The sequence below is a fragment of the Chlorocebus sabaeus genome, chromosome 1, assembly GCF_047675955.1.
Source record: "Chlorocebus sabaeus isolate Y175 chromosome 1, mChlSab1.0.hap1, whole genome shotgun sequence".
Lineage (NCBI taxonomy): Eukaryota > Metazoa > Chordata > Mammalia > Primates > Cercopithecidae > Chlorocebus > Chlorocebus sabaeus.
The window spans coordinates 114829781-114843354 of record NC_132904.1 but is presented as its reverse complement, the minus strand read 5'-3'; the positions used below and the strand labels follow the sequence as shown (position 1 = coordinate 114843354).

At 42.8% G+C, this 13574-nt stretch overlaps 1 protein-coding gene and 1 non-coding gene across 3 annotated transcripts in view; both read right to left on the bottom strand.

Annotated features, from left to right (window-relative positions):
* Positions 1-13574, bottom strand: part of ARCN1 (archain 1) — a 36004-nt gene that overhangs the window by 2384 nt on the left and 20046 nt on the right. For both annotated transcript variants that reach the window (XM_008021077.3, XM_008021078.3), the window contains exons 6-9: positions 9933-10098; positions 7268-7415; positions 6429-6537; positions 2244-2448 (exon numbers count right to left, since the gene is read on the bottom strand). In XM_008021077.3, the coding sequence (XP_008019268.1) occupies positions 2244-2448; positions 6429-6537; positions 7268-7415; positions 9933-10098 (628 nt within the window). The remainder of the gene's footprint in view (positions 1-2243; positions 2449-6428; positions 6538-7267; positions 7416-9932; positions 10099-13574) is intronic.
* LOC119626681 (U6 spliceosomal RNA) lies at positions 6033-6135 on the bottom strand. Its single transcript, XR_005242827.1, has one exon. It is a non-coding gene; the product is annotated as a U6 spliceosomal RNA (small nuclear RNA).

Below are 13574 nucleotides of genomic sequence, written 5' to 3'. Positions count from 1 at the left end.
TTCCCTAAAAGTGGTATTAAAAGTAACTATAAAATACTAGAAAAATGTTCAATTCATAACCGAAAGTCACAGCATCACTCTTCCCCACCAGCATGATTAAGCTGCTCTCCTTCTAGATAGAGAAAAGACAACTGTTGGGATGAGATGTACAGTAGTATTAAGTAAAAGCTCTAAAATGAGTGGCCATAGCCCAGCCCTGCCCTATATAACCTATGAAATTCATAGACATTCTATCAGGATGATATATTAACATTCTGACCCAAAACGCAATGTTCTAGCTCTTCACATTATTCATTTGCTCTGCTCTCAAAGTCCCGTGTTAAAAGTCCCTGTAAGCTGCTCTATCGTACTTATTTTTTAGGCATGGCTGGGTCCTTCCAATGAGGTTTCTCCTTTTTAAATAAATAAATGTCCAGTTTAATTAATTACCTGTAGCAAAGGTACCTATAATGGCACCAACACAACACTTGAACCACTGATTCATACTTTCTAATGAGGTTTTGGGAGAGCAACTACACTGTCCTAATCTTTGAAGAGTCCCAATAGGAAAATTTACCCATTTCTATCTAATGTCTTGAGTTCAATACAGTAGCTTCCAACACTGATGGGGTTATGTCACTAACTAACTGGTTAGGGAGAGAGAACTGCTCTTTGGAATCATCCAAGGGAGGAAGCTGCAACTTTCTAAGCACTTACAGGGGAGATGGAGACCATACGGGAAGCTAAGGTAGGGGCAGAACAACAAGCAAGTCAAAAAGTGGGGAATATTAACAATATAAACTAGGTTCTAGTAACTCAAATTCAAAAATTGGAAGAATGGTCAGGCGCGGTGGCTCACTCCTATAATCCCAGCACTTTGGGAAGCCAAGGTGGGCAGATCATCTGAGGTCAGGAGTTAGAGACCAGCCTGGTCAACGTGGTGAAACCCTATCTCTACTAAAAATACACACAAAAAATTAGCTGGGTGTGGTAGTGTGCCACCTGTAGTCCCAGCTACTTAGGAGGCTGAGGCAGGAGAATCACTTGAACCCGGGAGGCAGAGGCTGCAGTGAGCTGAGATCGCACTGCACTCCAGCTTGGGTGACAGAGCGAGACTCCATCTCAAAACAACAACAACAAAAAACTGGAAGAATGATGAGTTAAAAAATAATATTCCGGGCTGAGCACGGTGGCTCACGCCTGTAATCCCAGCACTTTGGGAGGCCGAGGTGGGTGGATCACAAGGTCAGGAGTTTGAGACCAGCTTGGCCAACATGGTGAAACCCTGTCTCTACTAAAAATACAAAATTAGCTGGGCATGGTGGCACGTGCCTGTAGTCCCAGCTACTCAGGAGGCTGAGGCAGGAGAATCACTTGAACCTGGAAGGCAGAGGTTGCAGTGAGCCAACATCATGCCATTGCACTCCAGCCTGGGCAACAAGAGTGAAACTCTAAAAAAAAAAAAAAAAAAAAAAATTCCGCTGGGCACGGTGGCTCACGCCTATAATCCCAGCAGTTTTGGAGACTGAGGTGGGTGGATCACCTGAGGTCTGAAGTTCGAGACCAGCCTGACCAACATGGAGAAACCAAGACTGCGGTGAGCCAAGATCGTGCCACTGCACTCCAGCCTGGGTAACGAGCAAAATTCAATCTCAAAAAAAAAAAAAAAAAAAAAAAAAAAAAACCTGAAGGAACAGTTCACACATTTCCATTGCTTTGCCTACCTAAAGGACAGAGTTTGCAACAGAATTGGCTCATGATTATTTGTACTAATAAAGGGAGCTGTGACATAAATAACCCCCAAATAATTTCCATTTGTAATAGAATGAATTTTTTTTTTTTTTTTGCAGGAATTTTGTCTTCCAAATAAAAAAACTTTCATTCTTTGGTTATAAATCAAGTGACAGCAAGGCCTTAAAAAACCATGTGTTGGGTGTTTTGGCAAATCAATTTTAAAATATATAAGGTTAAAAAAAACATGCAACTAAGTGTTTATGAACCCTGCACAATCCACAAGTACTTTTTTACGTATTAATATTCAATTTCTTTACTTTGTCTGATCTAGAGAGGAAAACTGAGGTAAAGCGATAAAGAATTTGACCACGATCACACAATGAATTAGAAAGGGAATTCCTGTAGAAGACATCAGCTTTTTTCTGAGCTTTATCTGACTACAAAAAGCCATGCTACCTGTCTGGCATCCTATACATGTTCCTACTGTCCTACCACTTTCCCTATACATGTTCTCAACTAAAATGGAGTACCTGTATGTTACAGTAATTTTTCTTGGAGACAAAGGAAACTTGAACAGGGAAGAAGTCATTAGGCTGCCCAGCAATGCTAAACTCCAGGCTGCCACTCTTATTTTTGGCATCAATCACAGGCAGGCACCACTCTAGGGTATTTCGTCGACTGTCATGTCGATACTCCCCATCGATCTCACCGATAACAGGCGCGCCGACACCAGACCTGTTGTAAGAAACATTCTGGTCAAGGTAGCTGTTCAGAGCTGGAACTCTACCAAGGAAAACCAACCCCAAATTTGATTACGATCCTCAAATTCTGCCTTCTAGGACTACAATTTCAGGAAAAAAAAAAAAAAAGGCTCCCTAATAACTTCAGGGATCAAACGATGAAGTCCTAGCGCCTTGGCTAAGAGTTTCACTCAATTCCCTCTGTACATACAGTTAATATGCAAAAATAGGTATTTAGGTATTTGGCAGATATGTCTATGGCTGCTCCAATTTATGGACTAGATCTGGGGACTGCGACCAACAAATGTGTTAAGATGGCTATGTTTCCAAAAACCCTGCTGCCTTGTAAATAAGGAATTTTAACATAATGTAGCACTCTTTATAGGGAACAATAGGGAAACAAGCAGGTTGATTTGGGGGGAAACTCTAAACATCAATAATGAAGATGAATGGAGGCCTCTGAGAGAATTTATTTTGTTTTGTTTTTGAGACAGAGTCTCGCTCTGTCGCCAGGCTAGAGTACGGTGGTGCGATCTCAGCTCACTGCAACCTCTGCCTCCCCAGTTCCAGCGATTCTCCTGCCTCAGCCTCCCAAGTTGCTAGGACTACGGGTGTGCACCACCATGCCCAGCTAATTTCTGTATTTTTAGTAGAGGCAGGGTTTCAACATGTCAGCCAGGATGGTCTCAATCTCTTGACCTTGTGATCTGCTTGCCTCGGCCTCCCAAAGTGCTGGGATTATAGGTATGAGCCACCGCACTTGGCCGAGAATTTGTTTTTAAAGATTTCAGAATGTTTCAAACTTACTGAAGTTGACACCAATGGGTTTATTTGATTTACAATCCAGTAAATGGACTTTTATTTGATAAGTGAAAGCACAATTACCCCTGGGGTAAATGGAAACATGATGGGAGAAACAGATCCATAGCTGTCCTTGATCTGCAAGAGAAGCAGGGCTAGTTAAGATTTACTCTGCACCCCTACACACGGCTGACAGGCAGTGTCACCTACTCCTACACATTCTAAATTTACTGGCTTTTAATTCACCAGTGACACTCAATGTTTATATTAGGGATAGGGTAAATAAGGGAGACAAAGTAAACTTTACGAGTGGCGTAAGACTATTAATTATTCCCTATCAATTTCAGGGTCCTGGTTCTTTTATGTTCTTTCTCTGTGCACTTGCTCTAATTCTGATTCTGATCTCTTCTAATTTGATCAGTTCTAGACAATGGGAGTAAAATGTTGTGTAAGGGTCTCTTCTGGAGACCATTGCAAAACTGAACTAGAATACAGGAAACCACCACAACCACAATTATAGGGTAGACAGGCCTCAAAATTGTGGCATTCTATAAATAGTCTAGTAAACGAAATCTTGACAAACAAAACTCTACCTGTCACCAACGCCCAAGTCCTACAACGGTCCAAGGCAGCCATCTACTGTTCTGAAGCAATAACCATACTGTAGAGGATAAGATGGTTACCCATTAAAGGGGATACTAGTAATAAAGCATGTTTTAAAAAGTGGAGCTAAGAATGACTAAAACCAGACCTGATAATGTAAAGGCCTGAATTATCAAAAAAGGAAGAAAAATATGAATTAAATTAGTACCATTTTCTCTGCAGCAATAACTGAGCAATATAACAGTAAAGATACACTAAGGATACACTTACTGGTACTCATAATTAGACCCTATGCTTAATCATGAGGGCTGATGGGCAGGTGAAAGGAGCTAGGATTTACTGGTGAAGTAATAACTGCATGCTCACTGGAAATGCTACTAAACAGGTAAGGTAGAGACCATTTCCAGATGATCCTAGAGAGTGGGACACTTAGGGTGTACAACAAAAGCTTACTGGAACTCAACTTCTGGGGTTGAAAGACATTTTTGTTATCTTGATTATGGTGGTGGTTTCACAGGTGTAAACATGCCAAGACTGCACAATTAAAATGTGTAGCTTGTTGTATATAAATTATGCTCCAAAAGGGCTGTTAGGAAATTTACTGTAACTAATGTAGACATCTTGTTTAACAAGAATCAACAGTTCCCTTGAACACACTCTCATCTTTAGTGAAAGTTTAGAAAGCACGTGAAAATAAAACATTCAGCCTGATAGACTCAATTTCTTTGAAAGCTGCAAAACAGAAAGCTTGACTGAGAAATGGCTCCTCCTTCTGGAAACCTTCATTACTACACAAACAAGCTGAGGGCCAACATCTAAAAACAGCTCCAGGCCAGGTGCAGTGGCTCAAGCCTGTAATCCCAGCACTTTGCAAGGCCAAGGCAGGTGGATCATTTTGAGGCCAGGAGTTTGAGACCAGCCTGGCCAACACGGTGAAACCCCATCTCTACTAAAAATACAAAAATTAGGCTGGGTGTGGTGGCTCATGCCTGTAATCCCAGCACACTGGAAGGCTGAGGCGGGTGGATCACAAGGTCAGGATATCGAGACCATCCTGGCCCATATAGTGAAACCCCGTCTCTACTAAAATACAAAAAAAATTAGCCGGGTGTGGTGGCCTGTGCCTGTAGTCCCAGCTACTTGGGAGGCTAAGGCAGGGGAATTGCTTGAACCAGGAGGCAGAGGTTGCAGTGAGCCGAGATCGTGCCACTGCACTCCAGCCGGCAACAGAGCGAGACTCCATCTCAAAAAAAAAAAAAAAAATTAGCTGGGCGTGGTGGCACATGCCCGTAATCTCAGCTACTTGGGAGGCTGAAGCATGAGAATCTCTTAAACCTGGGAGGTGGAGGTTGCAGTGAGCCAAGATTGTACCACTGCACTGCAGCCTGGGTGACAGAGTGAGACTCTGTCTCAAAAAAATTAAAATAAAAACAGCCAGGCACGGTGGCTCACGCCCGTAATCCCAGCACTTTGGGAGGCCAAGGCTGGTGGATCACCTGAGGTCAGGAGTTTCAGACCAGCCTGGCCAACATGGTGAAACCCCATCTCTACTAATAATACAAAAATTATCTGGGCATGGTGGCACATGCCTGCAATCCCACTTACTCAGGAGGCTGAGGCAGAAGAATCACTTGAACCCAGGTGGTGGTGGTTGCAGCAAGCTGAGATGGCACCACTGCACTCCAGCCTGGGCAACAAGAGCAAAACTCTGTCTCCAATAAAAATAAAAAATAAAAACAGCTCCAGATCTACAACTGGCTTGTTTGTTCAATTTGGTTTTAAAGTCAGTAAAATCCATCCATTCAAAGTGCTCAATGTATTTCAACAAGTGTGTGCAGTGAGCACCACCACAATCAAGTCACAGAACAATTCTTGGCTGGGTGTAGTGGCTCACGCTTATAATCCTAGCATTTGGGAGGCCAACGCGGGCAGATCACTTGAGCTCAGGAGTTTTGAGATCAGCCTGCACAACACAGCAAAACCCTATCTCTACAAATAATACAAAAATTAGCCAAGCGTGGTGGTATGCGCCTGCAGTCCCAGCTACTCGGGAGGGTGAGGCAGGAGGATAGCCTGAGCCTGGAAGGTGGAGGGTGCAGTAAGCTGAGATCGTGCCAGTGACCTCCAGTGACAGAGAGAGACTCTCAAAAAAAAATTTCTTTGCTTTACTTATTTACAAATATGAAATGTTTTGTAAAGTTGTATGTCAGCCTTGCACATGGGCCATGCTAATCTTCTCTGGTTCCAATTTTAGTACCTGTGCTGCCAAAGCAAACACAAGTCCTAGAACATTCCTATCATTCCCAAAAGTTCCCTTGTGCCCCTCTGAAGTGAAGTACCTTCTTCTCTACCTCCTCATTTTTATTCAATAGTATTACCTTTTCCAGAAAGTCAAAGAACTGGAATCACATAACATGCAGTCTTTTATATCTGGCTTCTTTCACAACTAGCTTTTTAAAGAATCAATTATCTCTGAATGGACCGTCAGGTCAGGTAGGTGCTGACTCCAAAATGAGTTCCAAAAGACCAGTTCTGTAAGTCCAACATAGGGGACACGGGGACAGCACTTACGGGAGTGGGATGGTGATAATCACGTCATTCAGTTCTAAATTATCTTCTTGTAGCTCATATTCTATGTTGACATCACAGCCATTTCCACTCTCCGAGGGCCAGCAATTAACTGAGAAGAAAGCAAAGCAGTCATACTAGAATATTAGAAAAAGATGGCTGGGTGTGGTGGCTCATGCCTATAATCCCAGCGCTTTAGACAACCAAGGTGGTAGTATCGAGGTGGGAGGATTGGTTGAGGCCATGAGTTCAAGACCAGCCTAGGCAACAAAGTGAGACTCCACCTCTCCAAAAAAAAAAAAAAAAAAAAGCCAGGGGTGGTGGCACTTCCCTGTTCTCCTAGCTACTCAGGAGGCTGAGGTGGGAGATCAGCTGAGCCCAGGAGTTGTAATGAGCCATGATCACACCACTGCATTCCAGCCTGGGTCACAGACAGAGGGAGTCTGTGTCTTTTAAAAAAAAAATTAGCTGGATGTGGTGGCATGTGCCTGTAGTCCTAGTCCCAGCTACTCAAGAGGCTGAGGCAGGAGGATGGCTTGAGTCCAGGAGTTTGACGCTGCAGTGAGCTATGATCGCCCCACTGTACTCTAGCCTGGGCAACAGAAGACGACCTTGTCTCTAAAACAATAACAACAAAACCACAATGGTTTCAAAATAAAAGGTAGTAAAAATGAAAACTAATGATAAAAATATACAAAATGCAGCACCAGGTCCATTTCAAAAGAAAGTCATTTTGTCAAAAAGAACTTTGCTATGGCAATAAAAATAAAAGTGTACAAAGCAAGGGCTATTTCCAGTTCTCAATGCAAACTAGCTTAGTGGGACTGGCCAGAGGCACTTACTTGTCAGTGGAATAAAAGATTCTTCTGTGGTTTGTAGTCTCCACTTTAGCACCCCTACGTCACTGTTGACTGGAAATGACTTCTCTGGATTCTTCAGGCCAATTAGAGACTCTGCAGTGAAAAGTTTTTTATCCACATTTGGATGGGTCTAGAATGAGAAGGAAAGGAAAACTCCTGAGGTTCAGACAGATAAGAAACAACCCCTCTCTAGGCTTATATGGCCCATAATCCAAACATCTAAAATACAGTACCTAACAAATTCCAATTCTTTTTCATTTTGAAGAAAGATTTCCCTTCTTCAAAGACTTTTAAAATAATTTAAGATATTTAAAAACCAGTAATTAAAAAAAAAAAATAATTTCAACTCTAAAAGTCATTATAGAACAAGTTTGCACCTGAAAAAGTTAAAAGACCATTAACCAAGTGCTTTCCAAAAATACTTCACATGGAGCAGGTTCATGGTGGGGCCAGGTTTGCCAAGCAGAAGGCTCTAGTAAGACCCTGATCAGCTGCCTGGGTCAAATAGCATTTTTGGCCTTATATAAAGTAGCAGAAAAGGGCAAGCTCTGTGTAAAGTCTAGTTGCAATTTTGCCTAGAGACTTAAAGTTGTTAAAATCCAAGCCAATTAAGATAGTCTTATCTTTTTAAAAGAAATTGTTTTTGGGGAGGTTGAGGTGGGCGGGGCATTGGAGGTCAGGAGTTTGACATCAGCCTGGCCAACATGGCAAAACCCCATCTCTACTAAAAATACAAACGTTAGCTGGGGCCGGACATGGTGGCACATGCCTGTAATCCCAGCTATTTGAGAGGCTGAGGCAGAAGAATGGCTTGAACCCAGCAGGCAGAAGTTGCAGTGAGCCGAGATCACACCATTGCACCCCAGCCTGGGCAAGAAGAGTGAAACTCCGTCTCAATAAATACATAAATACATAAATAAATAAATAAATAGCTGGGTGTGGTGGTGCCCACCTATAGTCCCAGCTACTATGGAGGCTGAGGAGGGAAGGATTGCTTGAGCCCAGGAGGTTGAGGCTGCAGCGAGCCAAGGTTGTGCCGCTGCACTCCAGTCTGCATGACAGAGAGAGACTCTGTGTCAAAAAAACAAAACAAAACAAAACAAAACAAAAACAAAAACAAAAACAAAAATACCCAGAAGGGCTGGGCATGGTGGCTCATGCCTATAAATCCCAACACTTTGGGATGATGACGTGGGCGAATCATGAGGTCAAGAGTTTGAGACCAGCCTGGCCAACATGGTGAAACCCCGTCTCTACTAAAAATTAAAAAAATTAGCTGGGCGTGGTGGCAGGTGCCTGTAATCCCAGCTACTTAGGAGGCTGAGACAGGAGAACTGCTTGAACCCGGGAGGCAGAGGTTGCAGTGAACCAAGATCGTACCACTGCACTCCAACCTGGGCGACAGAGAGACTCCATCTCAGGAAAAAAAAAAAAAAAAACCAACAACAAAAAAACAGAAATCACTTTTGGATAGCACTTTACAAGCCAGCAAAAATGTTGTCAAATAATATAAGCACTGCTTCCAAAAGACAATTCTGTGCTGACTACAGGAGGGAAAGTAGACAAAAACACTCTTCCCTAAAAAAGATTTGTTCTTGTGATGAGATGTTAAGCTAAATGAAATGTGATAAGAACACCTGTAACATAAAGAAGGGCTTATATATATATCTATCCAATAGTTGGAACACACACACTTATACTGAAAGGATTTTATGTACTTTTCAAATACATCATTAGATACTGCCCTTCAGTTAACAAAACAAGCACTGGTAGTTTAATAGCAGAATGAGTAAATTTCGCATTGTGCCACCATGTCTGGCTAATTTTTTAAGTTTTTGTAGAGACAGGGTCTTGTTGCTCAGCCCTCATTGCTCAGGCTGTTCTTGAACTCCTGGGCTCAAGCGATCCTTTGGCCTCAGCCTCTCAAAGTGTTGGTATTATAGGCGTGAGCCACCACACCTGTCTTAAAGCCTTGTTTTTTAAAAAACTATATTTCAAGCAAGATCCTAAGTGATTTACTGTTTTCTTTTTTTTTTTTTTTTTTTTTTTTTTTGAGACGGAGTCTCACTCTGTCGCCCAGGCTGGAGTGCAGTGGCGCGATCTCGGCTCACTGCAAGCTCCGCCTCCCGGGCCCACGCCATTCTCCCGCCTCAGCCTCCCAGTAGCTGGGACTACAGGCGCCCGCCACCTCGCCTGGCTAGTTTTTTGTATTTTTAGTAGAGACGGGGTTTCACCGTGTTAGCCAGGATGGTCTCGATCTCCTGACCTCGTGATCCACCCGCCTCGGCCTCCCAAAGTGCTGGGATTACAGGCTTGAGCCACCGTGCCCGGCCAATTTACTGTTTTCATAACAGCAAAAAATAAACATCTCTTTGTACCTTTTGCTAGTGAGTATGAAGTCATTTATTAGATTTCAAAATGACCTTTTATTCAGTTCCAATATTTAAAAGCCATCCTAACACAGCTGCTTTACTCACTCTCAGGTAGCTACTGTATGCAATAAATCAACTTCTTTCCTATGCATTTAGAGTGATGCTAGTTATGTAACTTAAATAATTTTCTGTGGTTCATATTGGGAACTCTAGTTGACAAAGACTATAATAGGTAGACAAAGTGTTAACACTCCCTATCAAAAGCTTCTACACACCTGTAGCTGCACCCCTTTCTTATCTTCATTTTCCACATGAAGACGAATTCGGCCATATTTGTCATCTGAGATCCTAAGCATGATCATGCCATGCAACTCCATATTCTGTAATCCTCCGTCTCGTCCACAGGTTAATGTGATCTTTTCTTCAATCTTCATATGTACACTACAAAGAGAAAGTAATACATTTGTTCAGAAAGGTAGAAACCAATGGCCGGGCACAGTGGCTCATGCCTATAATCCCAGCACTTTGGGAGGCCGAGGTGGGCAGATCACCTGAGGTCAGGAGTTTGAGATTAGCCTGACCAACATGGAGAAACCCCATCTCTACTAAAAATACAAAATTAGCCAGGCGTGGTGGTACATGCCTGTAGCCCCAGCTACTTGGGAGGCTGAGGCAGGAGAATCCTTGAACTAGTGTAGGAACCTAGTTTTTAGATTTCTTCCTGGGCAGGGGTCGCCGCGAGAGACCACTCGACACGGAAGTCACAGCGGAGAGATTTATTACTAGCGCGCTAGGGTCCTATGTCCGAAGTTGGCCACAGGACCCCGAATGCTTGTTACACACAGTTTTTATACAAAAACTACAAAGATGTTTACAAAGCTTGAGGCGCAAGGGGATTGGAGCAGGCTAAAGCGTTTCACTCTGATTGGTCAGTTTGAACCCAGTTTGAACCCGCGCGGGATGTTTCCTGGACTTGCTTTTCTGTTTGGGTTCCAGGAATTTGGGGTGGGTATCTTAGATAGCCACAGGGCATCGGGCGGGTGCTTGAGATGGCCATCTGGTCATCGGGTGGATGCTCTAGATGACCACCTGGTCATTGGGTGGATGCTGTTTTTAAGGGCGGTTGTTTTTCTAAGCTTCTAAGTTTCTAAGCCTATTTATTTCTAAGTTTAAGAATTTCTAAGTTCTTTAAGTCTAAAAATCTAAAGGTACTTAAATTCCTAAATCTATTTTCACTAGGAGGCAGGGGTTGCGGTGAGCCGAGATTGTCCCATTGCACTCCAACCTGGGCAACAAGAGTGAAACTCCATCTCAAAAACAAAACAAAACAAAAGAAAAAAGAAAGGTAGAAACCAGAAATCCCTTTCTCCAAGGTCTAATGATTAGCCATCAACAACGTTTTTTTAAAGGTGCTACTGCTATAGCTATAAACATTTAAAAGACGATACCCTTTGATACAGCAATTCAACAGACAAATTCTCATCTGTGCAAAACAATCTGCTAAGTTATTCACTGAAGAATTGTTTGTAATGGCAAAAGTTTAGAAACGAATGTCTGCCACTGGGGGCTGCTTAAATAAAGGCATATCCACGGGCGCAGTGGCACACACCTGTAATCCCAGCACTTTGGGAGGCCAAGGTGGGCGGATCATGAGGTCAGGAGATCGAGACCATCCTGGCTAACACGGTGAAACCCCATCTCTACTAAAAATACAAAAACAAAATTAGCTGGGTGTGGTGATGGGCACCTGTAGTCCCAGCAACTCAGGAAGCTGAGGCAGGAGAATGACGTGAACTCAGGAGGTGGAGCTTGCAGTGAGCTGAGATCACAACACTGCACTCCAACCTGGGCAACAGAGCAAGACTCCACCTCAAAAAAAATAGAAAATAAAAAATAAAAGAATATTCACCCAAATGAATAGTAGGCAATGGTGAGAAAACAACTGAAAAAATGTTCTATTTGAAAATATTTTCAAGCTTAAAAAAATTAAAATTATACAAGGAAGACATATATACCTTTTTCTAGATTCACCTATTAACATTTACCCCATTTGTTTTATAATTTGCATATGTGTGTCTCTCTCTCTAAACATTATATATGTATGTTATACATTTGATTTTTTTCCCCTGAACCATTAAGAAGCAGATTACATACATCACGGCACTTTGCCCCTAAATACTTCAGTGCTTATTTTTATAAGATTAGGGATATTCTGTTACATAATTAATCACAGTACCATTATTAACTACACAAATTTACACTGATACTTTTTTTTTAGCTTTTTGTTGTTGTTTTGAGATGGATTTTCACTCTTGTTGCACGGCTGGAGTGCAATGGTGCAATCTCGGCTCACTGCAACCTCTGCCTCCCGGGTTCAAGTGATTCTCCTGTCTCAGTCTCCCACACAGCTGGGATTTCAGGCGCCTGCCACCACGCCCGGTTCAATTTTGTATTTTTAGTAGAGTCAGGGTTTTACCATATTGGCCAGGCTGGTCTTGAACTCCTGACCTCAGGTGATCTGCCCGCCTGGGCCTCCCAAAGTGCTGGGATTACAGATGTGAGCCACCGCCCCCAGCCTGTTGTTGTTTAAGAGATAGATCTTGCTATGTTGCCCAGGCTGGAGTGCAGTGGCTATTCAGAGGCACAATCACAGTTCACTATAACCTTGAACTCCTGGTCTCAAGCAATCCTCCTATCTCGGCCTCCTGAGTAGCAAGGACTATAGCCATGTGCCATCATGCCAGGCTAACACTGATATAATAATTGTATCCAATCTATCAATCATATGTCAATTTCATCAGTTGACCTAATAATATTTTTAATAGTAGTTGTGATATTATGATATACATATGTACTGGTTTTCATCCATGGTTCGTGGCTCATAACTCCCATATCCCTTATTATACATAATGTTGGGGCACTTTAGGCCTCAGGACCAGCCCTCAGAAAACAGAATCTCTCTTTGACCTTCTCCTGCCCTCCTTTCACCCGCCCAAGGCAGGACTCTAATCTCCACAAGGGGTCCTGCACCATATCCTGGAGGAAGATTAATGTTGCACAGAGAGGCCAAGAATCTGGACAGGCCTTGCTGGGTTTCCCCACTCAGCCTATCAGTATTAGGTCATACCCTTTGTCCAATCACATTTCTGCACACCTGTCAATCATGCCTATCCAATGAAGTCTCCATAAAAGGCTCAAGAGGACAGGGTCTGGGAAGCTTCTGGACGGCTGAACACATGGAGGCTTACAGGAAGATGAACAAGGTCTCATCCATTTTCCAAGAGAGTGGCGTACCCCTGCTCCCTGGGGACAGAAGCTCCTGCACCCAAGACCCTCCCAGACCTTGCCCTATGTATATCTCTTCATCTGGCTGCTTATTTGTGTCCTTTAAAATATCCTCTGTAACAAATTGATAAATGTCAAGTAAGTTTCCCTGAGTTCTGTGGGGTGCTCTAGCAAATTAATTGAACCCAAAGACGGGGTCATGGGAGGCCAAACTTGAGGTCAGTAAGAAGTTCTGAAAGCCTGGACTTATGACTGGTGGGAAGGAAGAATCAGTATTGGGGGACTGAACTCTCAACCTGTAGAATCTGAGGCTATTCCCAGGTAGATAGCATCAGAATTGAACTGAATGGGAGGACACCTGCTTGATGTGTGCAGAAAAACCTAAACACACTGGATAATGGAAGTCTTCTGTGTTGATTGTTGCTGTTGAATGAGAAAATAGAAAAAAAGAAACAGTTTGAGTTGTTTTTTCTACACTACAGTAGTAGAGGATCCAGTCTAGGTAAGGTATTGCATTTACCCTAGTTTCAAATAAAGAAATTCTTATCTCCAAAATAATTAAGTGAAAAATGCAATTGGAAGATGTGTCTAGTTTTACTGCTTTGCATAAAAGGGGGAAAATAGACACACTG